General features: G+C 41.4%; 3 protein-coding genes and 1 long non-coding RNA gene across 6 annotated transcripts; 3 read left to right on the top strand and 1 right to left on the bottom strand.

The window, feature by feature from the left end:
* Nucleotides 1–200: 200 nt before the first annotated feature.
* On the bottom strand, nucleotides 201–9,901 carry LOC135235990 (uncharacterized). The gene is made up of 3 exons (XR_010324477.1): nucleotides 9,854–9,901; nucleotides 9,131–9,201; nucleotides 201–510 (listed from the first exon to the last, which is right to left on the bottom strand). It is a non-coding gene; the product is annotated as an uncharacterized LOC135235990 (long non-coding RNA).
* On the top strand, nucleotides 1,137–3,260 carry LOC135235989 (nicotinamide N-methyltransferase-like). Of its 2 annotated transcripts, none has more exons than XM_064302100.1 (3): nucleotides 1,137–1,616; nucleotides 1,812–2,019; nucleotides 2,355–3,260. In XM_064302100.1, the coding sequence occupies exons 1-3, from the start codon at nucleotides 1,460–1,462 to the stop codon at nucleotides 2,776–2,778; spliced, it is 789 nt and encodes a 262-aa protein (XP_064158170.1). In that variant the 5' UTR covers nucleotides 1,137–1,459; the 3' UTR covers nucleotides 2,779–3,260. The 2 variants fall into 2 exon arrangements, with proteins under 2 accessions (XP_064158170.1, XP_064158169.1); XM_064302099.1 differs by having other exon boundaries at nucleotides 1,149–1,616; nucleotides 2,352–3,260.
* On the top strand, nucleotides 3,557–5,599 carry LOC135235988 (indolethylamine N-methyltransferase-like). The gene is made up of 3 exons (XM_064302097.1): nucleotides 3,557–3,850; nucleotides 4,304–4,511; nucleotides 4,895–5,599. The coding sequence occupies exons 1-3, from the start codon at nucleotides 3,694–3,696 to the stop codon at nucleotides 5,319–5,321; spliced, it is 792 nt and encodes a 263-aa protein (XP_064158167.1). The 5' UTR covers nucleotides 3,557–3,693; the 3' UTR covers nucleotides 5,322–5,599.
* Nucleotides 5,877–9,021, top strand: LOC135235987 (nicotinamide N-methyltransferase-like). Of its 2 annotated transcripts, none has more exons than XM_064302096.1 (3): nucleotides 5,877–6,365; nucleotides 6,820–7,027; nucleotides 7,414–9,021. In XM_064302096.1, the coding sequence occupies exons 1-3, from the start codon at nucleotides 6,209–6,211 to the stop codon at nucleotides 7,835–7,837; spliced, it is 789 nt and encodes a 262-aa protein (XP_064158166.1). In that variant the 5' UTR covers nucleotides 5,877–6,208; the 3' UTR covers nucleotides 7,838–9,021. The 2 variants fall into 2 exon arrangements, with proteins under 2 accessions (XP_064158166.1, XP_064158165.1); XM_064302095.1 differs by having other exon boundaries at nucleotides 5,894–6,365; nucleotides 7,411–9,021.
* Nucleotides 9,902–27,369: the final 17,468 nt, after the last annotated feature.

Here is a 27,369-nt window from a genome sequence, read left to right as displayed (position 1 = left end):
CCCGGTTGTGAAAGTCCAGCGCAATAAAAAGATTGATCGCTTCAATAAAAAAAATTGCACCGTAGCTTTCCGCGTTAATCCGAACAGGAAACTTTCTGCCTCAACCCCAGCAGGGGGCAGCAGGGGGTCAGCTTTTATGTGAGTTATTAGAAAGGTGTTAGGGAGTCAAGCTGTTGAGTTGCCACTTCGGGGGCCGGGAGGCCACGAAACTTAATCCTGCCGCTGCCAGATCCACAGCGAAGCCCCGTGGGACATGTCTGCTCTGATGAGTTTTAAACCTGAAGCACTTAACCTGAATGCCCACCCCACGGCTCCCAGCTAATTAACACCCTGCACTGGAGACATGGAGAAAATTACCTGGGGGAGGAGGAGACCAGACTCTACCATTTTGCGTTTGAGGACCACACCTCAACTCCTTGTTTGGGATCAACCTCAGGGTCTTCGAATCAGTCCGCTGCGCCCCTCAACCGTGGAACTGAGACGCTTCCTGGAAGAACCGATTCTTTCAGCCTGTTAATAAGAGAAAACAACAGTCTCAAATTTTGTCAGAGAGAAACGCTATTCCAGAATAATTCCATATCTGTTTCTCACCCTCTCTGTATGTACAAATGGAACATATATGCACATATACTTATACATATACAAACACAGGAAGACAATGGTGGTGTATGTGAGGTAGATTTTGAAGTGAAAACTGACAAGGACTTGCTCACCACCTGTCAGTTGTTTCCATTACCTTGTTCCTAGTGTGTTTAAGGGGGGGGGGGACTCATAATACAGCGAGGGAAACTGATTAAGGAACACTGTAAAGGTGAAAGGAAATGAAAGTAACCAAAGTTGTTGTAGTAGTTTTTACTCAGCCTCTCAGTAGGAGAAAACAACTCAGACTCTCAAATCTAATGCGGAACAAGACTGCCACAAGCTGGATGACACACCTAGCAAGGAGAATTTCTGTATGCACAGATTCAACAATTCCTGTTTTCACCAGAATTTTATTGCTGATAAGGAGAGCAAGGCCACATTCATTTAAACAAACCTTTTCCCCTCAGGTTTTGAGCACACACAAAAAAACTAAAACATTAAAGACAAAACAAACAGCAAAAGCTTTTGCACTTTGCAGCTCCTCTGGCTTTTGGCTTTCTGGTTCTCGCTGCACATTCCTAATAATAGGTAAGCTACACCAGCAACATATAGGCAAATCAGGAGTGCCTTGGCTCAGAAACTGGTCTCGCCTTGTTATATGACAAGGACCTAACATCTGACGCCTCCCCAAAAACAACACCGGCCCGTCCCGAGAGCCTTCTCTTGGGTGGGTGGATTCTACAGAGCGTATAAATACATAATACATGTCTTTAGTGTTTTTTAGACTTAGAAGAGAAACATTGCTTGTGAACAACTCATCTCTTTCACACACTTGTTTCAACTTCACTTTCAACTAACATTCAGCAGGCCTACAACTATGGATGATTCAGACCATGTAACATTTACAGAAAGCGAGTTTTACCAGAGACATTTTGACAGCAGGGAATACTTCAAGGCCTACTACAGGGGTCCCAATAGCGGTGAAGAATTTTTTCCTTTTCTGCTACAGCAACTGAACGAGACATTTTCATCAGGTAAGTAGGCCACTGAAGTCTTTGCCAGCCAAACGCTTGTCATGGGTCTGCGGTGAAAGTCGTGATTTCTGATTGGTTAATTCTGTTCTTATCTCGGATCGTCACATGACAGGCATAGAAACATTGATTGGCAAGTTCTCCTCAACGAACATTCTTACATTATTTAGCAAGTTAGCCTGCTGTTTTTCATTTCAGGAAACATCAAGGGCAAGAAGCTAATTGACATAGGATGTGGACCTACAATCCATGGCCTCATAAGTGCAAGCAAATGCTTTGAAGAAATAGTGGTATCAGACTTCACCGACAGCAATCGCAGGGAGATTGAGAAGTGGCTGAGGAACGAGGAAGGCTGTTTTGACTGGCGTCCCACCATCGAGTTTGTCTGTGAGCTAGAAGGCGGAAGGTACCGTGTAGCTTGAAGTTATATTAGTAATATAATGTATATGAAACAAAATCCAGACTTTCCTGTGTATGCAATTTAGATTGCATTAGAAAATGCAACTGGAAATTGTCCTCTGAGAAATGTGTGAAATTGCGAAACACAAAAAAGAAAAACCAGTCTAACAGTATGCTCGTAATTGTAGAAACAAGATTGTCTTTGCTTGTATGTGAACCTACAAAAGCAATGTTTAAAAATGCTAATTTACCATCCAGATGGCAGTTTCAAGATTGATAAATATTGGCTAGGTGCCAAAATAATATTATTGTGTGTCTGTTTCGTCTTTACTGGAGCAGCAGGTCACCAGAAGAGGTGGAACGGAGGCTTAGGCGGATAGTGAAGCAGGTGCGGAGATGTGACGTTCGGCAGGAGAACCCTTTCCACCCTCTGACGATGGAACCAGCAGACTGCATACTGTCTAGCTTTTGTCTGGATTCAGCCTGCAAGGACCTGGAGACATACCGGCGTGCTCTCAGAAGTATAGCGGCACTCCTTAAACCTGGAGGTGTGCTGGTGCTCATCAGTGCTCTCAATGCATCATTCTACTTTGTGGGGCAGGAGAAATTCTCTTGTTTGTTTCTTAGTGAGAGCTTCATTAAAGAAACTTTAAGGAACCTGGGCTTCTCCGTCAAGCAGGTCAACACCGTGCATACAAAAGAAACCAACAAAGGGTTTTACGATGCCGAGGCAGTTTTTTATCTTGTTGCTCAGAAAACAAAATAGGATTTAGTTGCCTTAAAGATTTTGTTTTCCTATGCTAAGACATCTGTGAACTTACAGTAAATGTTGGAGGATACAATTAGACAAAAAACACACTCACTAAATTTCACTTGCTCCAGAATGTGAGATATATTACTAAATCATTTGGAAAAAGAGCCTGTAATAACTGTGCATGTCATATTACTTTCTGAAGTAAAAATACATATATATATATATATATATATATATATATATATATATATATATATCCCCTAAAATATTAGTTTTATATTGAAAATGGATTCATCATATTAAAAGTTTCAGCATTCACCAGCAGTTTGTGTCCATCTTTATTGTGCATACATTTGCTCAGATGACCTCCTGAGAAGTGATGACATCATCCAGACACACAGAGGGTTGAGTGGATAAATCTACAGTAATGTCATTTCATCTCTTTTTCTGTACTTTATCTGTAGTGTACTTTCACCCAGATGAGGACCCGCCTCGTGCATGTTCCACTTCCTGTTCTAAGTATTGTTTTGACCGTCTCATTGTTGCTATGTGTGCCATGCAGTTAGACTGCATGTGCCAGCGGTGAAAAGATGTAGAGATTTCGAACAGCTCTTATCATGGCTGCCACTTAGATACTTCCAGGTAATTTCACTAATTTAGGAATCTTTCTAAGCAAAAAAGACTATTCGGACGCAGCCAAAGTCTATTCGGACGGAGCCCTGAAGTTGGAAAGTTTCCCAAATGAAATATCCGCGCTCAAAGTTCACGGCACTCCGACCAGGAACTGCTGACAGCGTTCAAAAGAAACGTAGGCTACCTTAGTGTTATCAGAGAAACGTCGTTTTTGAACGAACCAGCACCATCAGACGTTAGTTGAAATTTTTTTTAAAACACAGGCACTTAGAAAAGCATTGTAGGCCAACAACTATGGATGATTCAGACCGCGTAATATTTACAGAAGGCGAGTTTTACCAGGGACATTTTGACAGCAGGGAATATTTCAGTGCCTACTACAGTAGTCCCAGTAGTGGCGACGATTTTTTGCCTTTTGTGCTACAGAAACTGCACGAGACATTTTCATCGGGTAAGTAGGCCACTGAAGTCTTCGCGAACCAAACGCTTGTCGTTGGTATGTGGTGAAAGTTGTGATTTGGGATTGTTTAATGTTCCTATCTCGGATCGTCATATTACATCACATTACAGGCATTTAGCAGACGCTCTTATCCACAGCGAACTGTACAACTTTTATATAGCATTTACATTGCATCAGTCTAAACAGCTGGACAAATACTCAAGCAATACAGGTTAAGTATTTTGCTCAAGGGTAGAAGGGCAGTGTCCTACCCGGGAATCAAACCTGTGACCTGTACAAGTTCCTTACCGATTATGCTACTCTGCCGCTGGCGTTCATGACAGGCATAATTCTGTTCTTATCTCGGATCGACACATGACAGGCATAGAAACGCTGATTGGCATGTTTTCCTCAACGAACATTCTTACATTATTTTGCAAGTTAGCCTGCTGTTTTTCATTTCAGGAAACATCAAGGGCAAGAAGTTAATTGACATAGGATGTGGACCTACAATCCATGGTATCATAAGTGCAAGCAAATACTTTGAAGAAATAGTGGTGTCAGACTTCACCGACAGCAATCGCAGGGAGATTGAGAAGTGGCTGAGGAACGAGGAAGGCTGTTTTGACTGGCGTCCCACCATCGAGTTTGTCTGTGAGCTAGAAGGCGGAAGGTACTGTGTAGCTTGACGTTATATTAGTAATATAATGTATATGAAACAAAATCCAGACTTTCCTGTGTATGCAATTTAGATTGCATTAGAAATTGCCCATTATAAAATGAAACTGGAAATTGTCCTCTGAGAAATGTGTTCTTGACTAATTGCGAAACACAAAAAAGAAAAACCAGCTTAATATTACACTCATAATTGCATAAACTTTCTTAAATCATCCTTTCAGTAGATTGGCTATGCATGTATGTGAACCTACAAAAGCAATGTTTAAAGATGTGTGTGTTGCTTGCCATCCCCTGTTGAGATGACAATTTGACGATGAGTAAATATTGGCTAGGTGTTAAGAGACTATTATTGTGTCTGTTTCGTCTTTACTGGAGCAGCACGTCACCAGAAGAGGTGGAACAGAGGCTTAGGCAGATAGTGAAGCAGGTGCGGAGATGTGACGTTCGGCAGGAGAACCCTTTCCACCCTCTGACGATGGAAACAGCAGACTGCATACTGTCTAGTCTTTGTCTGGAGGCAGCCTGCAAGGACCTGGAGACATACCGGCGTGCTCTCAGAAGTATAGCGGCACTCCTTAAACCTGGAGGTGTGCTGGTGCTCATTGGTGTTCTCAATGAATCATTCTACTTTGTGGGGCAGGAGAAATTCTCTTGTTTGGTTCTTAGTCAGAGCTTCATTGAAGAAACATTAAGGAACCTGGGCTTTTCCATTAAGCAGGTCAACACCATGCATACAAAAGAAACCGACAAAGAATATTACGATGCTGAGGCCTTTTTTTATCTTGTTGCTCAGAAAACGAAATAGGTTTGAGTTGCCTTAAGGATTTTGTTTTCCTATGCTAAGGCATCTGTGAACTTACGGTAAATGTTAGAGGATAAAATTAGACAAAAACACATTCACTGAATTTCACTTGCTCCAGAATGTGAGATATATTACTAAATAATTTGAAAAAGAGCCTGTAATAACTGTGCATGTCATATTACTTTTTGAAGTAAAAAAAACAAAATATATATATATATATATCCCAAAATATAAGTTTTATATTGAAAATGGATTCATCATATTAAAAGTTTCAGCATTCACCAGCAGTTTGTGTCCATCTTTATTGTGCATGCATTTGCTCAGATGACCTCCTGAGAAGTGATGACATCATCCAGACACACAGAGGGTTGAGTGGATAAATCTACAGTAATGTCATTTAATCTCTTTTTCTGTACTTTATCTGTAGTGTACTTTCACCCAGATGAGGACCCGCCTCGTGCATGTTGCACTTCCTGTTCTAAGTATTGTTTTGACCATCTCATTGTTGCTATGTGTGCCATGCAGTTAGACTGCATGTGCCAGTGGTGAAAAGACGTAGAGATTTCGAACAGCTCTTATCATGGCTGCCATTTAGATACTTCTGGGTCATTTCACTAACTTAGGAATCTTTCTAAGCAAAAAAGACTATTCGGACGCAGCCAAAGACTATTCGGACGGAGCCCTGAAGTTGGAAAGTTTCCCACTTGAAATATCCGCGCTCAAAGTTCACGGAACTCCTACCAGGAAGTGCTGAAAGCATTCAAAACAAACGTAGGCTACCTTAGTGTTATCAGAGAAACGTCGTTTTTGAACGATCCAGCACCATCAGACGTTAGTTAAAAAATGTTTTAAAACACAGGCACTTAGAAAAGCATTGTAGGCCAACAACTATGGATGATTCAGACCGCGTAATATTTACAGAAGGCGAGTTTTACCAGGGACATTTTGACAGCAGGGCATACTTCAGTGCCTTCTACAGTAGTCCCAGTAGTGGCGACGATTTTTTACCTTTTGTGCTACAGAAACTGCACGAGACATTTTCATCGGGTAAGTAGGCCACTGAAGTCTTTGCAAACCAAACGCTTGTCGTTGGTATGTGGTGAAAGTTGTGATTTGGGATTGTTTATTGTTCCTATCTCGGATCGTCATATTACATTACATTACAGGCATTTAGCAGACGCTCTTATCCACAGCGACTTGTACAACTTTTATATAGCATTTACTTTGCATCAATCTAAACAGCTGGACAAATACTCAAGCAATACAGGTTAAGTATTTTGCTCAAGGGTAGAAGGGCAGTGTCCTACCCGGGAATCAAACCTGTGACCTGTACAAGTTCCTTACCGATATGCTACTCTGCCGCTGGCGGTCATATGACAGGCATAATTCTGTTCTTATCTCAGATCGACACATGACAGGCATAGAAACGCTGATTGGCATGTTCTCCTCAACGAACATTCTTACATTATTTAGCAAGTTAGCCTACTGTTTTTCATTTCAGGAAACATCAAGGGCAAGAAGCTAATTGACATAGGATGTGGACCTACAATCCATGGTATCATAAGTGCAAGCAAATGCTTTGAAGAAATAGTGGTGTCAGACTTCACCGACAGCAATCGCAGGGAGATTGAGAAGTGGCTGAGGAACGAGGAAGGCTGTTTTGACTGGCGTCCCACCATCGAGTTTGTCTGTGAGCTAGAAGGCGGAAGGTACCGTGTAGCTTGAAGTTATATTAGTAATATAATGTATATGAAACAAAATCCAGACTTTCCTGTGTATGCAATTTAGATTGCATTAGAAATTGCCCATTATAAAATGAAACTGGAAATTGTCCTCTGAGAAATGTGTTCTTGACTAACTGCGAAACACAAAAAAGAAAAACCAGCTTAATAGTATACTGATAATTGCATAAACTTTCTTAAATCATCCTTTCAGTAGATTGGCTATGCATGTATGTGAACCCACATACGCAATGTTTAAAGATGTGTGTATTGCTTGCCATCCCCTCTTGAGATGACAATTTGACGATGAGTAAATATTGGCTAGGTGTTAAGAGAATATTATTGTGTCTGTTTCATCTTTACTGGAGCAGCAGGTCACCAGAAGAGGTTGAACAGAGGCTTAGGCAGATAGTAAAGCAGGTGCGGAGATGTGACGTTCGGCAGGAGAACCCTTTCCACCCTCTGACGATGGAACCAGCAGACTGCATACTGTCTAGTCTTTGTCTGGAGGCAGCCTGCAAGGACCTGGAGACATACCGGCGTGCTCTCAGAAGTATAGCGGCACTCCTTAAACCTGGAGGTGTGCTGGTGCTCATTGGTGTTCTCAATGAATCATTCTACTTTGTGGGGCAGGAGAAATTCTCTTGTTTGGTTCTTAGTCAGAGCTTCATTGAAGAAACATTAAGGAACCTGGGCTTTTCCATAAAGCATGTCAACACCCAGCATGCAAAAGAAACCGACAAAGTATATAGCGATGCTGAGGCCTTTTTTCATCTTGTTGCTCAGAAAACGAAATAGGTTTGAGTTGCCTTAAGGATTTTGTTTTCCTATGCTAAGGCATCTGTGAACTTACGGTAAATGTTAGAGGATAAAATTAGACAAAAGCACATTCACTGAGTTGATTGCCAGTTGCCGTAGTCAATCTTTAGGAGACTACCTGCGCTCTGAAGAAAGTGGGTTCATTACACAATAACAGCCAGCAGATGGCGCTCGCGGAATACAGCAAAACTCGTCGGCATTATAGGTTTTGAAGAGAGCAGTCTAAGGTTGGGGAGGTATGTTCCACTTTCTGGAGGATTTATTGGATGGTAAGCAGTAGCTATCAAAAAAACCGAACGATCAGCAAATTTTAATTTAAATTGGGATTATTTTTGATAATCAGCCTTTGAAATTGTCTAATATAGTAATACATTTACAACAATTGGGAGTTTATTTAGTTGATAAATTCTCGTTTGGTTCTTAGTCAGAGCTTCATTGAAACATTAAGGAACCTGGGCTTTTCCATTAAGCAGGTCAACACCGTGCATACAAAATAAATCGGCAAAGAATATTACGATGCTGAGGCCTTTTTTTATCTTGTTGCTCAGAAAACGAAATAGGTTCGAGTTGCATTAAGGATTTTGTTTTCCTATGCAAAGGCAGCAGACGCCAGACTTTTAGCAGTTCCTAGGTTTAAAAAAAATCAGCTGGGGGCAGAGCATTCCAATATCGTGCTCCCTGCCTTCGGAATGCCCTTCCCCCATCAATTCACCATGCAAGTTGTGTTAATATTTTTATATTATTTTTATATAATTATTATTTTTTTATTATTTTTTTTAAAGTAAACTTAAAACACATTTTTTCTAACTCTCTTATGAACCCCTTGATTTGAGGTTTTGTTGTTATGCTGTTGCCCAATCACTATGTATCATCTTTTACAATCTTTTATGTTTTTAAACGTACGGTGTTTTGAGACATCTGTGAAATGCACTTTAAATAAAGGGTGACTTGACTTGTTCTGTGAAGTTACAGTAAATGTTGCAGGATAAAATTTGACAAAAACACATTCACTTAATTTCACTGGATATAGAATGTGAGATATTATATTACTGTGCATATCATATTACTTTCTGAAGTTAAAAAAAATCTGTTTCCCCCCCAAAAATATTATTTTTATATTGAAAATGGATTAATCATATTAAAAGTTTTAGCATTCACCTGCAGCATGTGCCCATCTTTATTGTGCATACATGTAGTTAAATTCATTTAAATGAAACAGTACAATCGAGTCAGTACATCAAAACTTTTTTTGAGTCATTCAAGTCACCTCACTTGCTGAATGTGGTATTCAAGTTCTATTCCTCCCTCTCTGGCTCCTCCGTTCCACCTGTTCTGGTGACCTGCTGCTCCAGCAATGCTGAAACAGACACACAATAATAATCTCTTGGTACCTCGCCAATATTTATCAATCTTGAAACTGCCATCTGGGTGGTAAATTAACGTTTTTAAACATTACTTATGTAGGTTCACATACAACCATAACTAATCTACAGAAAGGATGATCTGGTGGGATGATGGTGGGATGCCAGTCAAAACAGCCCTCCTCTTTTGATAATTGATAAAGTCTGTTGTCACTCTAACTGCTGTTTCTGATCAGTAATGCTAGTTATAACCCCAGTCCTTTGCACTGCTGTACTGCCAGCTTCGTGTTTGCACTAGGCCGACCACACAGGCCTTTGTACAGTTCACTTTCCTTTGCTAACTACTTAGCTTGCAGAGCTTTAGCCCCACGCTAATTACCGGTAAGAATGTCCTGTGTGAATAAGCACATAGTTGCGCGAGCATAGCTTTCTGTCCAGTAATGGGTCGACTGGAACCAGAAAGATGCAGAGAGTGTAGGGGATGAAGTCTGTGCAGTTAAAGGGGAATTAGGCTACACTTTAAAACACATATGGGCTTATTTTATTTCTAATTTTCTTCTAATGAATGTGTCGAACTTCATTTTTCAATTAGTTATTTCGTTTTGTTAATATTTTACGATGTTTTGTTGCTTACCTTTACAAATCCAGGAAGTAGACCTAGGCAGCATTGCGCGACTTCAACGCTATGCTTTTCTTCGAAGAAGAAGAAAAAACCGGAAACCGTACTACTATGTGGACTTGCGCTAAAATTAATACATAAATAAATAATAGGTCCTTGTTTCTAACGTTAGGCATCTAAAACGAAATAACTAATCGAAAAATGAAGGTCGACACATTCATTAGAAGAACAATATAAACAAAATACCAACAAAAAAAAACAGCACTGTAGCTACAAAATGTGCCAGATTATTGTTGTAACTCACTTGGATGATGACCTATAATCAGTTAATAGCTGATTTTGAACAGTTGCTGTAAAATGTTTTAATACACCGAATATTGTTGCCGTGCTCCTAATGTTGTTTATCAGAAACAGAACCATGCTATTAAACGCATCGTTCAGTGCTCAGGATGACTGACTTCCATAAATGATGCGCAAATCGTTGATTAAGATGGTAAACCGGATTGTAGGAATTTCGCTATATTTGGGTTGATTGATGTAATTTACATTTTAACAAGTTTGATGTAATCTTAAAAAAATGTATTTATTTTTCTCAGGCAGAAGCTGCATTATTCAGAAGTTGAGACTAAACAGGGAAAGTCATTTTTTTAGACATTAATATGCATACAGTGTAATCAATTTGGAATGGAGACTTTTAAGTACACTTACTGAGAGGAGATTGTGGGGAAATTACTTTATGGAGCTTAATTCTTCACCAAGAGGAAAACTACGTAACGGCTTAATCGTTGCTCTGAGGCACTGCGGCTTTAATGCAGTATTTTAATTTCTAAGTGAAGATTTCCTCTCACTGTAGAGTGCAGAGTTAGATTTCCAATGAATCAAAGTTTGATTCATTGGAAGGACTGCTACTGACACAGGCGTGAAAGGAATATTCATTTGTTGCACACAGGTATAACAGCTTGTGGATCCACAGAGATGATTGCATTTACCTTTGATGGTGGCTTCTTTCTCTGCCCATTCATGTCAAGGTGATTGCTTCCAGGTAGCCAGTCATCAACAAACTAATTCACTCTGACCAATCACCTTGAGGTATTTACATTCAAATCTGGCAATGAGCGATACCTGTAGGCTGACGGAGCAAAATGCTTCTGATCAGGGTAAGGTGTTAACCGATTCAGGTGGACAGTGGGGGCTTTCAGACGGGGGTGTGCATTGCATCCTAGTTTTATTTTTTTTTAAAGCACCATTTTCTTAAATGAGCTTTGTAAATAAAGTTATTATTATTGTTGTTGTTGTTGCTATTATTAGTAGTAGTAGTATTATTATTATTAAAGTGTTAGTCAAGGAAATTCCAACACATCAGATTTTTTTAGTTTAAACTGTGTATGTACAATCACACACACATAGGGGCACATTGTAAAGTGATTTGACACTCTTTCAATCCAATTCAATTAGGCTTGATGGGAGAATATCAAACACTTTGACCTACATCTGTTGGAAATGTTAAAAACATATCCACTAAAGGGGACCAAATTTTTACATCGTTTGGTGTCTTGATTCAAATTTAAATTTAATTATTCAGCATTGTCACAGAGACCGAATTTGAAAATGCCATGAGCAAGAAATTGAGCAAGAAACCCGAAGGCTCTGCAGGTCAAACTAATTCACTGACATAAACAACTGACAGATTTCTTTATTTAATTTTATCACTCTCAACAAAACCATAACTTGTTTCATGTTTAACTTTTCTCAGTAATGTTTTTTTTCCCCTAGCAAAATATAAAGAAATTATCACTTAATCGCTCAGCCAGTCTGGATCTGTTCTCACGACATGTCTATTTTTAATTTTGGCCCTCGGCAGCTAACACATACTTTTTCCTCCTCTTTGAAGACAACCTGTATGATCCCCAAAATTGGAAATAAAACCGCGCGCATGTTCGGTAAGTCTGTAAATGTTTTGTGTTAACTGGCCGTCTGGATATTGTCAGTGCACCACTGTCATGCACATTCTGCTTCTCAGTGTTTATTCTGGATTGATTCAGGACCCATATATAATGACAGAAAGACACCCCTTTTCACAACAACTGAAGTTGCTGCATATTTCACTTGCATTAGTGTTCACAATTATTACTTGTTTAAAGATTTGTCTGACCCCATTAAGATACCAATAACCAATGAATAACATTCCACTTGTGAACTGAGAGACATAAATATTGAACTGATTGCCAAGAGAAAGCTTTTATCGATGACAAATTCCAGGCTAATTCATTCTTAATTCTGTTTCAGGCTAGGCTACCCCAGAAGGTACATCCTTTACACTGTGCAGAAGAATTAGGCAGGGTAAATCAGGCCCGTTTTTCTTGTTACCCATTAATCTAGTGATGCCAGATTAATGCTGCTTTTTCAATAGCATGTATTCATGCATCTCGAACATGGGCTTTATAAAAACGTATATGCATATCGGAATAGTTGCACACACTTTTATTCATACTCAAAGCATCCAAACGCAATCTACAAGGGCTATCCTTTGCACCACTAAAAATTCACATTTTCGATCACATTGATGATTTACGTGCTGTATTTTAAATGGTTTGATCAGGATTTAGCAGATCAGCTGCAATCTACACAGTGAAATATTCATAAATACTCCCCCCCCCCCCAAAAAAAAAAAACAACAACTTTGATGTCTACCCTTCTTAAAAACATCAATCAATTGTTGTATAGCTGGAAGATAGCAGTATCAAGCTCAGAACAAAATGAAGCAGGCTTCTGAATATGGCAGTCTGTAACAACCGTAGCTATAACAACCATAAAGGAAACAGAACCGGCCATATAGAAGCATAAGCATAAAAGCTGCCACCAAACAAGATGACCTCTGTGGTCGTCTATTTCTGTCTGCAAAAGTCACATGAGCAGCCCTTTCTTCTGTTCTGCCTGTGCGGTGCTGGGGACCACAATCAAAGGCTGTTTTCACTTTATAAAGCAAAGATTCCCCTTGTCTTACTTTATAAGGTAGACGAGCAATAAAGCACATAATTACAGCATAATGCAAGAAGCGAATCTAAGTGAGATGTCTTCAATTTCCCTGCCCTTTCCCTGATCGTATTATTCAGACAATCTTCCCTTTCCATTCACTTGCAAATCTGCAGTTCTTTTATTAGAGCCCACACAATGCAAGGGTTCTCTGCCATGCTTATCTCCGTGACTACAGACAGCACTGCTGACATTTTTCTCCAGCCGCAAGTGGTTACAGAATACTGTGTTTTCCCCTTTCAGGTATGAAGGAGGAGGATCAATCCTGGAATATGTGCTGCATCTTTTTTTTTTTTTTTTAGTTAAACCTTTTTGGAGATATGCGGAATGGCAATGTTGATGTCACCTGCCATGGAAAATCTAAATGTACCTCTCCGCATTGATAGGAACAATATGAAAATGCAGTCGGTTTTGTATGTTCATCTGGTGCTTCTGTTGTCATGCGTTATCTTGTGAGAACCAGTCCAGTCTGATATTCTGGAGGGAACAATGCTTTTTAGACAGGCTACTCAGGCTACATTGTACTTTAAGAAGTTCAAATTGAAGGTCATTCACTTCTTTTCCAAAGGGTAAGTTCGGGGTCAAGACACCTCTGAGAGGTCTCGCCTTCCGTATGGTAATGTTCTCTCCGATATATTTATACATTGGACTAAACATTGTGGAATCAGCTTTTGAGAATGCCGTTGCTGTGCTCTGGACGACAGCATCTGATTTACATATTTTTCATATTTGGCGCTTCTTCCTGTTGTTGTTGTTCTGGATGGCACTGGAATGAACCGTGTTTACACAGCAGGCTGGTTTTTATTTCCAGGTCCGTGGTGATGCAACATCTGTGCTTCCCTGGCGTGTCGAGCATGCCAGCGGCTGTAACGATAACACCGTTTCTGAGTGAACGTGTCTAACAGGATGTATACAGCTGGGAGATTCAACTGTCTGGGGACACCCCCATAACGACGGAATTTCTGCCAAGTGTACCCTTATATTTCTTCTTTTTTTAAAAATCTAAATATATATATATATAAATATTCTGTTTATAGGCTACTGTACACATGGCTTCAGTCAGATTGTGTGTTAGATTACTCTACGGCATGAGCTATCACACGGAATAATAGGGAGATGAAAATCCCCAAACACGGGGACGGTGTTGTGAAGTTCACAGTCAGTATTTTTAGCAAGTGTTTGGGTGGAGTGTTCCTGTCTTTCCTTTTTTCCAGACCTCCCTGGTACATCCCTGTCCTCCCTCCCCTAGGAAGCGTGTTCCTGAAGCCCAGATCAGAACGTGTTTCTGAATCCGATTCATTCCAAGAGACAAGAGTGGGACCAGAAGGCAGATACTCGACTCACCCTGAAGAGGAGGGGGGGGGGCATTTTAGTTTGTTGTTGTTGTTGGTGTTGTTTTCGTTTTATTCTCTTGCCCCAAAATAACTTCTCCCTACATTGGCGGTTACATCAGCAGTCTGTGTCATCGCACTTCAGTGATCTGTGAAGTCCTCTGGCAGGAGTGAGGGTAACTAATACTCACTCGGGGGGGGGCGGGGGGCGGGGGGGGTGAGAGAGAAGGGGGAGACAGACAGAGAGAGAGAGAGAGTACTTTGGCGTGGAGGGCAGCTGCATTTGACATTAACCTTTCTGGTTTGCTGCAGGTCTGGTGACTGTATGCTGACAGCGGTGTGGAGCTGCCCCCTGGCCTGCTGTGAACTGTGGTGTTACATCACTCTGCATTTCCTTCTGTCAGTTATAAGTGTGGAGGATAAGCAAGCCATTTGTGTCCGACCTTTTGTTTTGCTGAAAATCTTTGTATGGAGAGAATTCTTAATTCTCTCGTTGTATTTGTGCTATCGCTCTAATTAGTACGCACTGTGATGAATCTTAAGGGAACTGGCTGTTGGTCTACTGAAGGCAAGTCAGACTAACATTTACTCCTGTAATCCCTTGCCATTGGCTACGGTGTCTCAGAAGGATAAAAACACATGGAGATTTATACACTGTGATGTGAGTCAAGAATATTTTGTGGCTGATACTTTTGAATGGTTTTCGAGGACACTGTATTTTGTGATGCACGTCCTCAACATTTTGCTAAAGGAGATAGTGAAAGGAATGGGATGGCAAATGGTGCGTAGAACCCACGTTAGGACTGACTGTGTAAATTCAAGACGAGAGAGAGGAGAGGATCCAACTTTCTGTTAAGAACATTTTAATCATATACAGTATTTATTAATCAAATGAGCTGCAGTGAAGCCCTTCCGTTTAAAACCCATTATTGTTTCAGTTTACATTGGGTTTACAGTAAGCTCAAAATGCATTTAAGGCTTTTCAGGGTCAAGCATCATTTGCTACTCATAATATAATTTATTTATTACAAGGCTGCCCAACACTGTTCCTGGAGATTTGTCGTCCTGTAGGTTTTCACTCCAACCCTAACGAAGCACACCTCATTCAACAGCTAGAGATCTCGTTGAGCTGCTAATTAGTAGAATCAGGTGTGCCAAATTAGGGTTGAAATGAAAACCTGCAGGATGGTAAAGAAACATTATTTGGTGTTTATATGCTGTCTATGATGACAGAGGTTTAAAGCTAATGACCATTGCAAGTTCGGGTTGTAGCATTTAATTATTGTGTGAGCACAGAAATCTTATAGCAATATATTTTCACGAGTAAAAAAGTTGTTGAAAAATTTGAATGTCATTAAAGGGATAGTTCACTTTCTGAGATTAAAAATTAATTCAGCTTTACTATAGTTTTAATTGATCCAGACAGTTTTTGTGTGCATTGAAGGATATTTTAGATTGACAGAAGTTTCTGACCTGCTGACCTGACCTGAATACACCCTGGACAAGTTGCCAGTCTATCGTAGGGCACACACCATTCACTCACAATGCTAGCAGAAAAGTCAGTGAATAGGGAACTATTTATTCAGGATTGGTTGTGGAACAAACTGTCCTGGGTGTATTCTTGCCTCTTCCACCAATGCGACCCTGGCCAGGAATGGACGGGTGTAGATAATGGATGAATGGATGGTTGTGGAGCGTGCTGTTGTGGAGCAGTCAGTTCTCAGCCCTTTTAAACTGCCATCTTGCACCGGCCCAGAAGGGGGTGACAGGGAGCAGAGTTTTGTCACGTGTAAATCGTTTAACTGTTGACACACCCCTGTCATTGCATGCCTGACCCTGGTCCTTGATGCTGCCCACCCATATCAATAGTCCCATCAAAGTCTATCAGAGTGAAAGTCCTGGACTGATCTCTCCTGCCACCTCTTTCATTGCGTTTGTACTTTGATTATCCTTTCAGTGAGAAGGAGAAAAAAATGATTGAAAAATGAGAACATTGACTCACTGTGAAGGTCATTCATCCACCTGTGAAAAATATTTACAGTGTTGTGAGACCCCCCCCCCTTCCCGTACTTGACATTCTGTGTCTGAGCCCCAGTCTGGGCAAAGCTAGGGCTTATTTTTCCTCCTTAGCGGTGATGAAAGCACCACGTGCCGTATGCAAACGAACACACGGATTAGCAGGTATTAGCTGTTTGCCATTAAACGGACAGGTGGATGCCGGAATGCCGAGGCCTGGGCAGACAGCGTTTGATTAATGAATAAATTTCCATGTCGTTTCAGGGTTTTTTTCCCTGGAGGTTTGCGGATAACGGCGTGGCTCACCACAGGGGAAACGGCGAAACCGTTTTAAGTGCAGACCCCTCAGACGGCGGGTCCACCGCGAGCGTCGCGGGCGGCGGCATTCCGCTTCGGATCCTCCCCTCGTTAAACGTCCTCTATCCGACAGCGACGCCGTGGCGGCGAGGTCAGGCGCGTGAAATGAGAGACCGTCCTCATTTTCCGCTCCCCTCAGCTCCGGTTTTCCGCTTCGTCGGTGACACGCGGAGCGATGGTTCATATCCTGGCTGAGTTAAAGGTGTCCCTCCTGCTACAATGTGTTCCTTTCTACAGGAACTGCTCCAGTCAAAAAAAAAAACTGTGTCCGATTATTATCATAGTATCATAGATTTTTTGGCTGGACCGCAACAGCGGGGCCAGTCCTACAAACGCGAATGTCTGTGACTGAGTGATGAAGTTACACCATTGGTCGGCCGGATCACGTGTGTTAGGTCCAGCCATATGCTAGGTTTTAACCTGGCCTTGTTTCTGAGAACATACTCTTCATAAGTTATTGCCTTTTATATTTCATTCGCCTTGGCCTACTCTACTATTTGTATTTTAGCCAGATACAACCTGAAGGAATATGAGCTTTTTCAGAGAAATTGTTCATCATAAATTGTGTTATATGTCTAATCCGCCTCTGATTCATGATGAAAAAGCAAGGACTTATCGACATCCCTGAGAATGTCACTCAGCATGAATTATGATAGTGTGTACATAAAAATTAAGCAGGTTATCACACATTGCTTTATAGATAGATTGATTAATTTTATCTGACATATTTTAAAATATACATTTGATGGCAACAAGCATATGCACAGAAAACATGAGGAAACTGGACACAATAAATCATGGTTTCCATTGTGATCCTCTGTTCTAGGCAAACGGTCAGCACAATTTAAAATGACATTTTCCTGAGGAAAACAACAATCGAGATAAATCAGTTGGAGCCAATGTGTGGTAACAGGACAACTAATGTCTGAGCTGTACCCTTGTAAGGTAGTCGAGGAAATTTTGGGATAGAATCTTTCATTTAGACGCAAAACACAAACATGAATGGAAAGTTCGCCTCTCAATTTGAAGGATGGCTGGGGTAAGCTCAGAAGCTGTGAAGGCCAGCTTCACGCATCATTTTGGCCTTCAAGGATCATACTTCTCAGGGATATTAAAAAATTGAGTCTATTTGGGGATGTGACAGGACTCATGAATGCAGTAGAAAATGATCTGCAAAACTGTGCAGTATTTATTGATCAACAATTCTAGTGTAGTGATATTATGTACTGCAGTTATAACCAACCTAAAAGGAATTTATATGAGGTGCCAGCCCAGCAGCTAAGACAAATACTGCATCAAAGTACATTTGACAGGCAGCTGATGCTATTCTCAGTCTGAGCTTAATGTAATATAACCGTGCATTGCAGTAAGCAGGAATATAAGTTTCATTATTCTGTGATTTTCTTACATGGCCATCTTCCAGGATATTATATTTTTTATTTATAGTAGCCTTTTTTCAGCAAATATCACTTGTTTTTACAGAAAGAGGGAGGGAGAGGGGGGGAGGGAGGGGAGAGGAAGAGAGGGGGGAGAGAGAGAGAGAGGGGTGGGGGAGTGATTTCACAGCTCAGGGAACAGTGAAGGTTTTCCACTTGAGCGGGCAAAGTTATGCAACACCCGTTTATCAATATTTATGGGACTTTGTGAGCTAATACCATACATTTCTGTCTCCAGTCAAAATAGCTGCTGTTTTCTTTTACAAATGTTATCAGCTTACCGAAGTTTATATGTCAATATACCTATATGTCCTTAGTAAATCCAAAATGCCTTTTTCTCGCAGTCTCACACACCACTGGTTCCAGTTCAATCAGTGGTACAAAACAAATAAAGAAAACAACAAATTTTATTGTGAGATAATTGCGGCATGTAATATTCTAAAATTCTTAAAAAGTTGTAGAACATGCCTTCTTTATTTATTATTTCCACTAGCTTGTATGTCTTCCTGCATGATTGTCCATCAAGCACTGCCTTGTCAAGGAAGCCTCAGGATCAATTACTGTGTGCTTAGATTTAAACATCAAGTATAAACTGCAGCATGCTGCAATCGACCCACAATGTTTTTATTTATTTATTATTATTATTATTATTATTATGAAGAAGAAGGAGAAGAAGAACCCTTCTTTTTCTTTATGTTGTTGGTGTTGAGGCAAGCTTCTTGACGGTGGCGATTATTTTCCGACAATTATATGACCGTCTGTGCCCTCATCACCTCTTAGCAATTTGTTGGTTGCACTCAGAGAAAGTCTACCATTACAAACCAGGAGGAACTGAAAGAGAAATGTGCCTGTTTTACTTTTTGCAGGGGGAAAATGCTGTGCTGCACATAAATTAAGGTCAACTGCAGTGCCCAGCTTGTTCACATAAACCGTTTCCCATTTAAAAATGGTAAGACTACGGGGGTTGTTTACACATGTGCACCAAAATTTATTCTCACTTACTTTCCTGAAGAAACTGTACGGCTGAAACCCTTTAAGGTGTCAGGTGTTCTGAACATTCTAATGTCACAATCACTCCTGGTAATTAAAAGCCATGGAGTTCTAGAACACCGAATTAGAATTTTGAATAAGACATTCCAAAAAAATTCTACTCTTCAAAGGATTAAGACAGTAGCTTTTGCTTGTGCATACACATTAGCGACTGATCTGAATATGGACAGCTTTTACCAGGAAACAAAGTTTGAGATATTTCTCTGCTGTTGCTTTGCACACGCCCCTTCCCCCTCACCCCCCAAAAAAACCCACTCCCATCTCAGAGTAACAGAGCTGCATGCAACAGAGCCGTTGTTGTTGAAGCTGGTGCTTGAAATCAGTCCGCTGCTTCAAAACCATATCTGTCCTCCTCTGGGAATGTGGGACCACAATGCAGTGTGTACAGTGGGAGGCAATCATGGCAACTTGCCACAGTCATTTCCTGGAACTGAAAATTCACTTCCATTGTCAGTGGTTTTGAGGGCCAGTAAATCATTACACTAAATCGCTAGCCATCGCGACAGTCTTTCTTCCTTGTGTTAACCTAACTGAGGCAACTCGGGTTAAGCACCTTTCTTAACAGCAAACCCACACCTAAGAACTCAACCAGCAACACGTTCAGTACAAGTCCAGTTCCCTAACCATTACACTGCACTGTGAAGGTGAACACAGTCTTCCAACCCTGTGGCCAGTTCTGCTTTGACATTGTGAGTGTCTGTGTGTGTGTGTGTGGTTTTTTATTAGAATACTTTATTTTATTTGCCTAGCTGCAAATAAACCTGTAACAGTGCTGTTTCATTTATTTTTACACCACATTGTTTAGAACCAAAATAACAGTGGAATCCCAAACAGCTTTGTTTTATTTTAAATGGGGGAGGGGGGTGTAGTGTATACGCTCACAGAAATGGCACTGAATCAAGTAACATGTGATGATATAGAGCAGTTCTTCAATCTCTCTCAAGGGCAGCATACCATCAAACGTTTCATGCCCTGCATGTGGACATCAGCATTATGCATGAGGCAAAAAAACAACAATGTGTGGAAAACAGAACGCATCAAAGGATTTTTTTTCTCCCCTTCCCTCCCTCTCTCCCTCCCTCCCTCCCTCTCTCTCTCTCTCTCTTTCTCTCTCTCTCTCTCTCCCTCTGTCTTTCTCCCTCTCTCTGTTTCTTTCTCTCTCTCAAGCCTTTGTGTTATCCTGCATGTCTGTTCAGCAGCAGGACAGTCCATCAGGAGTGTGAGCTCTGACAGACACACACACACCCGTTTTTTTAAATAATGGCCTGTCCGTCTGCCACGGACGGCTACCTCCCCTTCCCTTTCCACGGCACTAAAAGCATCATAATCACATTCATTACACTTGTCCCGTGCGTTTCGCCAAAGGCTATAATTAATATGAATACAGACTTGGGTTTCGCACTGCCTGTTTGCACTGCTGCAGGCTACACAGAGCACTATGCAGAGAAACACAAACCAATGCTTAATCTACATACGTGCTTTCATTACGGCGGATGTACACAGCTATTTGCATTTGAGTGTTGCAAATAAGAGGGCCTTAGACAATATAATGAAGTGGCATAATTCATACATATTACTGAATTGAGAAGAGAAGAGAAAACATTATTGTCCCAATTAACAAAATACAAGCTGAACAGAAGTGCAGGCGATTACGCTTTTGCAAGGTAACGGCTATTCATGTCTGCATGAAAACTGCAATATTTGTCTCTTTTGTGTTCTACATAAGCAAACTGTGGAAATCTGCCATGTGCCATTGTGATTCTCAGTTTTGAGTAATGTCTAATAGAACAATGATTTCTCCATAGCCATCACAGCAATAACAGTTTGGCAAAACAGGAAGCGCTTGTATTATATCACATCATTTAATTTATTAGATTATTTGACATGGTCGATGCACATTAATAACACTTATGAAAATGGGCCAGAGTTCGCCAGGGAGGCTAACAGTCATTTGTAGACCCGGGGTTACATGTTTTTTGGAGGACACTGGAGTACCTGGAGGAAACCCACGAAAACATGGGAAGAAAATGCAAACTCCATCCAGAGAAGACCTGGGCCAGCCAGTGACCTCATTCTGCGAGGCAGCAGTGCTCAGGGGTGCGGTAACAGGCAGAGGGGCCGGGAGGGGGGGGGTGGGGGAGGAGGGGGTTATAGGACAATTCTAAGGGCCCTGACTGCCGGGGGCCCTCAAAAAAATATTAGAACTTTTTCATTCTCCATCAGCGGTCGTTCTTTCAGAGCTCTCCTATCGTAGAAAGGGCGCATTGGAATATGATGGCCTGCTGGAAGGTGCAGTGTGCTTTTCCATTCTCTATGACAGGCACACTGGCGCGTAACCCGCTGTTTTTTTTAAAGCCATTTCTCAACAGCAGTGGCTGGCGGAAGATGTCAGTCTTCCTTCTCGACACTTAAATGTCAGTAGTTTCTTTGCTAAAATGAGGGCATTCTTTTACTATTGCAAGCAAGCTCAGTTTTGGGATTTTCCTGGGCTGTGTTTCCGTCACATACCTCATTACACACCACGAGGATAGAATATTTAAAAATGCTGGGAAATAAATGGTTTGGCTCTGGAGGTTAAAAATGAACGCATTTATCTCAATTGAGTTGAAAGACTAAAAATATATGGAATTTAATGTAATTGCAGCTCTTTCGTTTGGTTCAAAGGCCTTAAGGGAAGTAAAAAATCCTGCCCATTTATCGAAGAATATATTTTGCCAGGTTATGAAGGGCATTAGTGCAGAGGGTGTGTGTGAAGAAAACTGATAGATCACAAATGGAGTCTGAAGCTCTATCTGTCATACTTGACTGTGATACGATACGATACAATACGTTACAACTTTATTGTCAGTTTGCTCTGAAATTCATTTTGCATCCTTAGGCAGTTCCGTTCAAGAGATTACATACTGATTAAACATACAGTTACACATATGACGCTTATCTTAGAGGTACATAACACATCAAACAGTCATGACAAACATACATATCACATTATATCCTCTGGATTCAGATCTCAGTTAGCAGCACGCTGGTTTTGGTTTAGCGACAGGATAGACTGATGTATAAAAGAATTCTTCGTCCTGTCGCGTTTAAATTAGAGGGACTCTGAGACGCCTATTCGAGGGGAGAAGTTGGTATTCTCCGTTTAAAACATGCGAGGAGTCTGAAGAGATACTGTCTGCAAGTCAAGAGCATGTTCTTGTGCAATTTTACTGTGGACGTTGTACCGGGGACCCATGTACCGCGGCAGCCAGTTAGCCGTGCTGCATGGGCTCTCGTCTCCGTGCTGTTAAATGACCTGTGAAAAGCCACTTCTGCTGTCCCCCGTACAGCAGCAGAATCGTTTTATTGCCACGGAGCGAGGCTCAGTTCCAAACGGACCCACAGAGCCCCCAGGCCATTAGGAAGAGAACATGCCGCGTGATCTAGAAATGTTTGAAAATGGCTATAAAACCTTAATAAAAAAAAGGGGAATCATTAAACCTTTAAGCTGTGCGTTCACAAATATGTGATTAGAATATTCCTAGCTGAAAATTCTAATGCTGATCACAATCACTACTGGTAATTGAAAGCAATGGAGTTGTAGAACGCTAGCTTGAAATTTTGAACATTCCAAAAATCTACTCTTCAAATCAACATCAGTCAGGTCCTGTTGCCTCCATGTTCATAAATAAATGGCTTGCGTCTGTACTACACAGTGCTGTAGTTTTGGCTTCAGTGATTGTTGCAGTTGAGCATAAGCATGGGGTGCATAGTGGCACCTCAGGGGGGAATTGTACTAATGACCCATGCAAATCCAGGTTTGATGCTAATATCCCTATCACCCTATGTATTCCAGAGTCGTCATAAGGCAGTTACAATGTAATTGAACATCTAACATTTCTGAGCTTAAAAACATAAATACCATCTGTACCACCATATTATATTTATTCAGATTGCTTGTTCGTGGGTTCTCTGGGATGATGGTTAGGGTTCGACCCCATGGCCTTTCAACAAGTGTCACCCAGGGATCCATATTTTGGTGTGGGTGGGTGTTGGAAGGCTTACAACCAACATTTTATATATTTTTAAATAATAATCTATATCTATTATTTATGCTGAGCAACACTAGTTTGCCTATTAAGCATCATTTGTATGTCTCTGGATCTATCAGTACATCAAGGGTTACAATGTACACTGTTGCTGTGTTTCATACACAGGCTAGGAACATTGCTCATATATTAAGTGGTGAATAATGCAGGCGTATGGAGATGCATACAGACTGATGGAGAGGTTCTTCTCCCTGCTGGTTAGTAGGAAAATCCTGCCCTTTGGGTTGACTCAGCTCTGCCTGCTAGACCAATCAAACCACTCCGACATGCAACATGGCTCAACTGGTGGAAAATGTGACTACTACGAGATACAATTAAGGAAAAGTGAATTGCGTGTTGACCAGTGCGGATTATTGATAATAAATGACTGTACTCTGAATTAATTAAAAATAAATAAATAATAAATAAATAAATACAACTGATTGAGATAGAGATACATATACAGATAAGGTCTTATATTGCTATTTCAAACTCACAGGCTGTTACTGTACTGTAAGATCTGTTAGATGGAAATTAAGGTGTTTTATTTATCTCTAAGACAAACATGTAGAACGAACTAGGAAATTATACACGTGCAGCACACACTTAGCAGATCGGTAATTTTTTTCAGAATTCTATTTCTGGAGCTGAATGGATATTAGCAGATAGATTTACATGAACGTGAATCCTCCTGCTGTTTTTTTTTTATCACGATCTCTAACGGTTTTTTTTTCTTTCTTTGTAAAAGCTCCATTGTTCTCTTTTTTATATGTTCTCAGACCCCCGCTTGCCAATCAGCACCACACGACTGCCCATCGCATCAAGTGCATCTGCGTTCTTGGGACCTAATCTATCAGTAAGCCAGTGGGGATCAGCTGAAGCCTGCTTCCCCCTCCATAAGGAGCCAGAGCTCCAGTAAAGTGGCAGTGGAAATGAACATTAGCGAAGCCCCAGGTCTGGTTTACTGGACTCATGAGCGCACTTCAGTGCCAGCGTGTTATATAGTTGCATTATTTTTATGTTTTTTATTTTATTTTATTTTTTTTAGGACAGCATTAACTTTGGTCGATTGGTGTCGGAATGTGCTGGAAGGGCTTAAGAGGAAATGGTGGAGTGTCACGCCTGAGATGGCGGCATCACTCAAATAAATACATATGCTGTTGGCAAAATGTCTTTCACTCATCTGATGGGAGAGCGTATGGAGACAGAGGTTTAAAAGCGCCATCTGCATAGTAAACCGAAAGCATTATGGCCTAAATGTAAAGAGCTGTAAAATGACACAACTACCTTTTTTTTAATGAATGTACCAAGAAAATATTCTCAGACTGGCACTGGTAATGATGCAGAAGAAGGGTGAAACAAACACACTGAGCCAAAATGGTCTTCGGTGCAAAAGCTGCAAGCCTGCCTGACGTTATCCACACAGATGCGTACGCGGCAGCCTTCTGGGGAGGGCTACGGTCAGATCAAATCTTCAGCTCAACACTGAACGGTAAGTCATTTTTTAAAATATTGCATGCATACCTTTTTGTCACTTTGCACTGGCTCTGATCCTGGGGGAAACTCCTGCTGTCTTGGGCTTTCATATCACGACTGACAGGTGAGCCTCCCAAAGGCAATCCATCAATCCATTATCTGTTCCCGCTTATCCTGGGCAGGGTCGCAGGGGGTGCTGGAGCCTATCCCAGCGTGCATTGGGCGAGAGGCAGGAATACTGGACAGGCCACCAATCTATCGCAGGGCACACCCATCATTCACTCACACATGTGTAATTTATGGTCTCCGATCAGCCTACCTGCATGTCTTCGGATTGCGGGAGGAAACCAGAGTACCCGGAGGAAACCCACAAACCAGACACGAGGAGAACATGCAAACTCCACACAGAAAGGCCCCAGGCTAGATTCAAACCCAGGACCTTCTTGCTGTGAAGCAACGGTGCTACCCACTGCACCACCGTGCCGCCCCTAAGGGAATTGGACATGGTGGGGAGGGGGCAGGGCTGTGAAGAACCCCTCTTATATCTCCGGAGAGGAGACGTGGTAGAATCCCACTGCTAGTGAGAGGGGTCGGGGCCGAGCAGGTGCGTCTGACGAGGCACGGAAACGGACATCAAAGAACTCGCCCGGAGACGCCATCGCCGCCCCCCTGCCAGCTCACACAACAGGAGGTCAGGCAGCTGGTAATGAGGGGGGAGAACCAGGCCGGCACATTTTGCACAGCGACAGGGACATTGGGGTCTGAATGTAGAGTCTAAACAGGCTTTGAAATGAACCGTGCAAAAAGCTCAATACACAGGGTTGTGGAGTTTGAGGTCGCACCAGTATCAGCATCCTTTACCCAGAGAGGTCCTCCTTCAGATCTGTATGCGTCTCTTAAAAACAACTGATAGTTTATGATAATTGTGCCTTATGCGACCTGTGTTCTGTAGCTGTTCCAACGACCTTCATTGTGCACTCATTGTACGTCCCCTTGCCAAATAAAATGTAATGTAATGTGAAATGGAACTGCACCTTCAACACTGGACACAGGCAACATATTTCATGAAGAATGGATGGGGTTGGGACAAACGATCAAGGACAGCAACAAATCTACAGAATAGGGTATATTAAAAAAAAAAGTTTAATTAAACTAGTGCAAATATAGCTATGTATTAGCTGAGTATTACTCACATGGGGAAGCTTATTTCAGTATCGGTTTGAAAATGCGAATCGAAGAAGTTCTGATATGTTCGTTGTGTTTCCAGATCAAATGTACTGTTTCACCGTATTGAACCCAGGCACAGTCTGATACCACAGCAGTGTCAGCAGGATATGGGCCTCAAAAAGTTGATCACCCCTACACTAGGCAGCGCACGTTCAAGTCTTTAACATCGTGCCTGTTGGAAAGGTTCCTTCGGAAGAAAGCTAAACACCGGCGTTACAGCTGGGTGAACAGGCACAGACCAGGAAAACTGCACATTTAATATCATTGACTTGAGCAAGAGCCGTGTCGAGATGATATTAATTTCCCATTGTATTTCAGGCTAATTAAAAGTCAGTACCACCCGTGGACTCATTATGCAAAGCTGCATTTTAATAAAGCACTCAGTGAACAGGTTTGGGCAAAATCCCCCATACAATCTGACTGGGTCTCTTCTCCCAGATATCTTTTCCCAGTTAGTCTTAGTCCATTGTTTCTATATTTACTTTAATATAAACACCATGTATTTTAAATTGCACTGTAACATTGGGTTGCGGAGAATGTTTATGGCAGTTCTGACTGTTTTATGGTCATCTCACGGTTCTTCTGTCTGTTATATAGCTGGCTCTTTCTGAGCTTGAGTGTGGGAAAGTACGAAGAAAATGTTACTTAGTTTACTTTCAATTACATACATTCTTCTTTTTTTTTGTAACTTTTAATTATCTTACACTTTTTAATTATGTCTCCACTTTGTCGGTATTGCTTCAGTGTAGTCCGTGCTGAACGGTAAAGCTGAGCATAGAACTGGCCGGGCAACGATCATTCCCTTGAAAAAAAGAAAAGTACGATTTATGGTTTTGAGTTAGTTTGAAGGGTTTTAAGGTGTTCTAACTGTGAGCCGGCAGTCAACAGGGACATGCCGTGGGGTAGAAGTGGAGAAGAAAGATGGCAGTTTGTGGAGGAGTCGAAACAGCAGACTTGAGGTCCTGTGTCATGAGAACAGATGCAGGCTCAATATCAAAATTTTAATCACTGGTAATGGAGGCTGCTTGTCATTTATCATACGAGCCATTATGATGTCTGCTCCAACATCAGTTAATGAGGCTTTTGTATACAATGCTGTACTTTTGACTTTTAATGGATGAGCTTCTTTTTTTTTTTTAAAGGCTCTGTCCTTGTATTTCTATCCTGGCTAGATAACAGTCTGATTGATTCTGCATTGTGAGAGACATGGGAAAAGAAAATGCACTTGACAGTAAAGCTCCATTTGACTCCCCTGCGATGGTCTGCGTAAACAAACACATTTCCATGGGGGAGCTGGACGCAAAACCATGACATATGATCCGGTCAGAACATCAGATTCTCTTGAGTCATTTAACGTTCCGTGATTATGAGGTTTGTGTGGGATAACTACTGTACAGTAAGGCTTGATGGGGTCCTCGAACTGATTTGATTGGGTGAAGCAGCGTTTCCATGGAGCCCCTCTTTATTCCGCATTCCGTTTGCGCTCCTGGTTCCATAGGCACTGTACATAATGTCCAGCGGCCCTGTCACAGCACACT

The sequence above is a fragment of the Anguilla rostrata genome, chromosome 12, assembly GCF_018555375.3.
Source record: "Anguilla rostrata isolate EN2019 chromosome 12, ASM1855537v3, whole genome shotgun sequence".
Taxonomy (NCBI): Eukaryota; Metazoa; Chordata; class Actinopteri; order Anguilliformes; family Anguillidae; genus Anguilla; species Anguilla rostrata.
This window is presented reverse-complemented; position numbering and strand designations above follow the sequence as displayed.

Excerpts from the sequence above, each read along its gene's own strand:
- LOC135235989 (XM_064302099.1), top strand. The coding sequence starts at position 1,460 with ATGGATGATTCAGACCATGTAACATTTACAGAAAGCGAGTTTTACCAG. Across the intron at positions 1,617-1,811 it reads GAACGAGACATTTTCATCAG|GAAACATCAAGGGCAAGAAG; the intron begins GTAAGTAGGCCA and ends TTTTCATTTCAG. Across the intron at positions 2,020-2,351 it reads TGTGAGCTAGAAGGCGGAAG|CAGGTCACCAGAAGAGGTGG; the intron begins GTACCGTGTAGC and ends TTACTGGAGCAG.
- LOC135235988 (XM_064302097.1), top strand. The coding sequence starts at position 3,694 with ATGGATGATTCAGACCGCGTAATATTTACAGAAGGCGAGTTTTACCAG. Across the intron at positions 3,851-4,303 it reads GCACGAGACATTTTCATCGG|GAAACATCAAGGGCAAGAAG; the intron begins GTAAGTAGGCCA and ends TTTTCATTTCAG. Across the intron at positions 4,512-4,894 it reads TGTGAGCTAGAAGGCGGAAG|CACGTCACCAGAAGAGGTGG; the intron begins GTACTGTGTAGC and ends TTACTGGAGCAG.
- LOC135235987 (XM_064302095.1), top strand. The coding sequence starts at position 6,209 with ATGGATGATTCAGACCGCGTAATATTTACAGAAGGCGAGTTTTACCAG. Across the intron at positions 6,366-6,819 it reads GCACGAGACATTTTCATCGG|GAAACATCAAGGGCAAGAAG; the intron begins GTAAGTAGGCCA and ends TTTTCATTTCAG. Across the intron at positions 7,028-7,410 it reads TGTGAGCTAGAAGGCGGAAG|CAGGTCACCAGAAGAGGTTG; the intron begins GTACCGTGTAGC and ends TTACTGGAGCAG.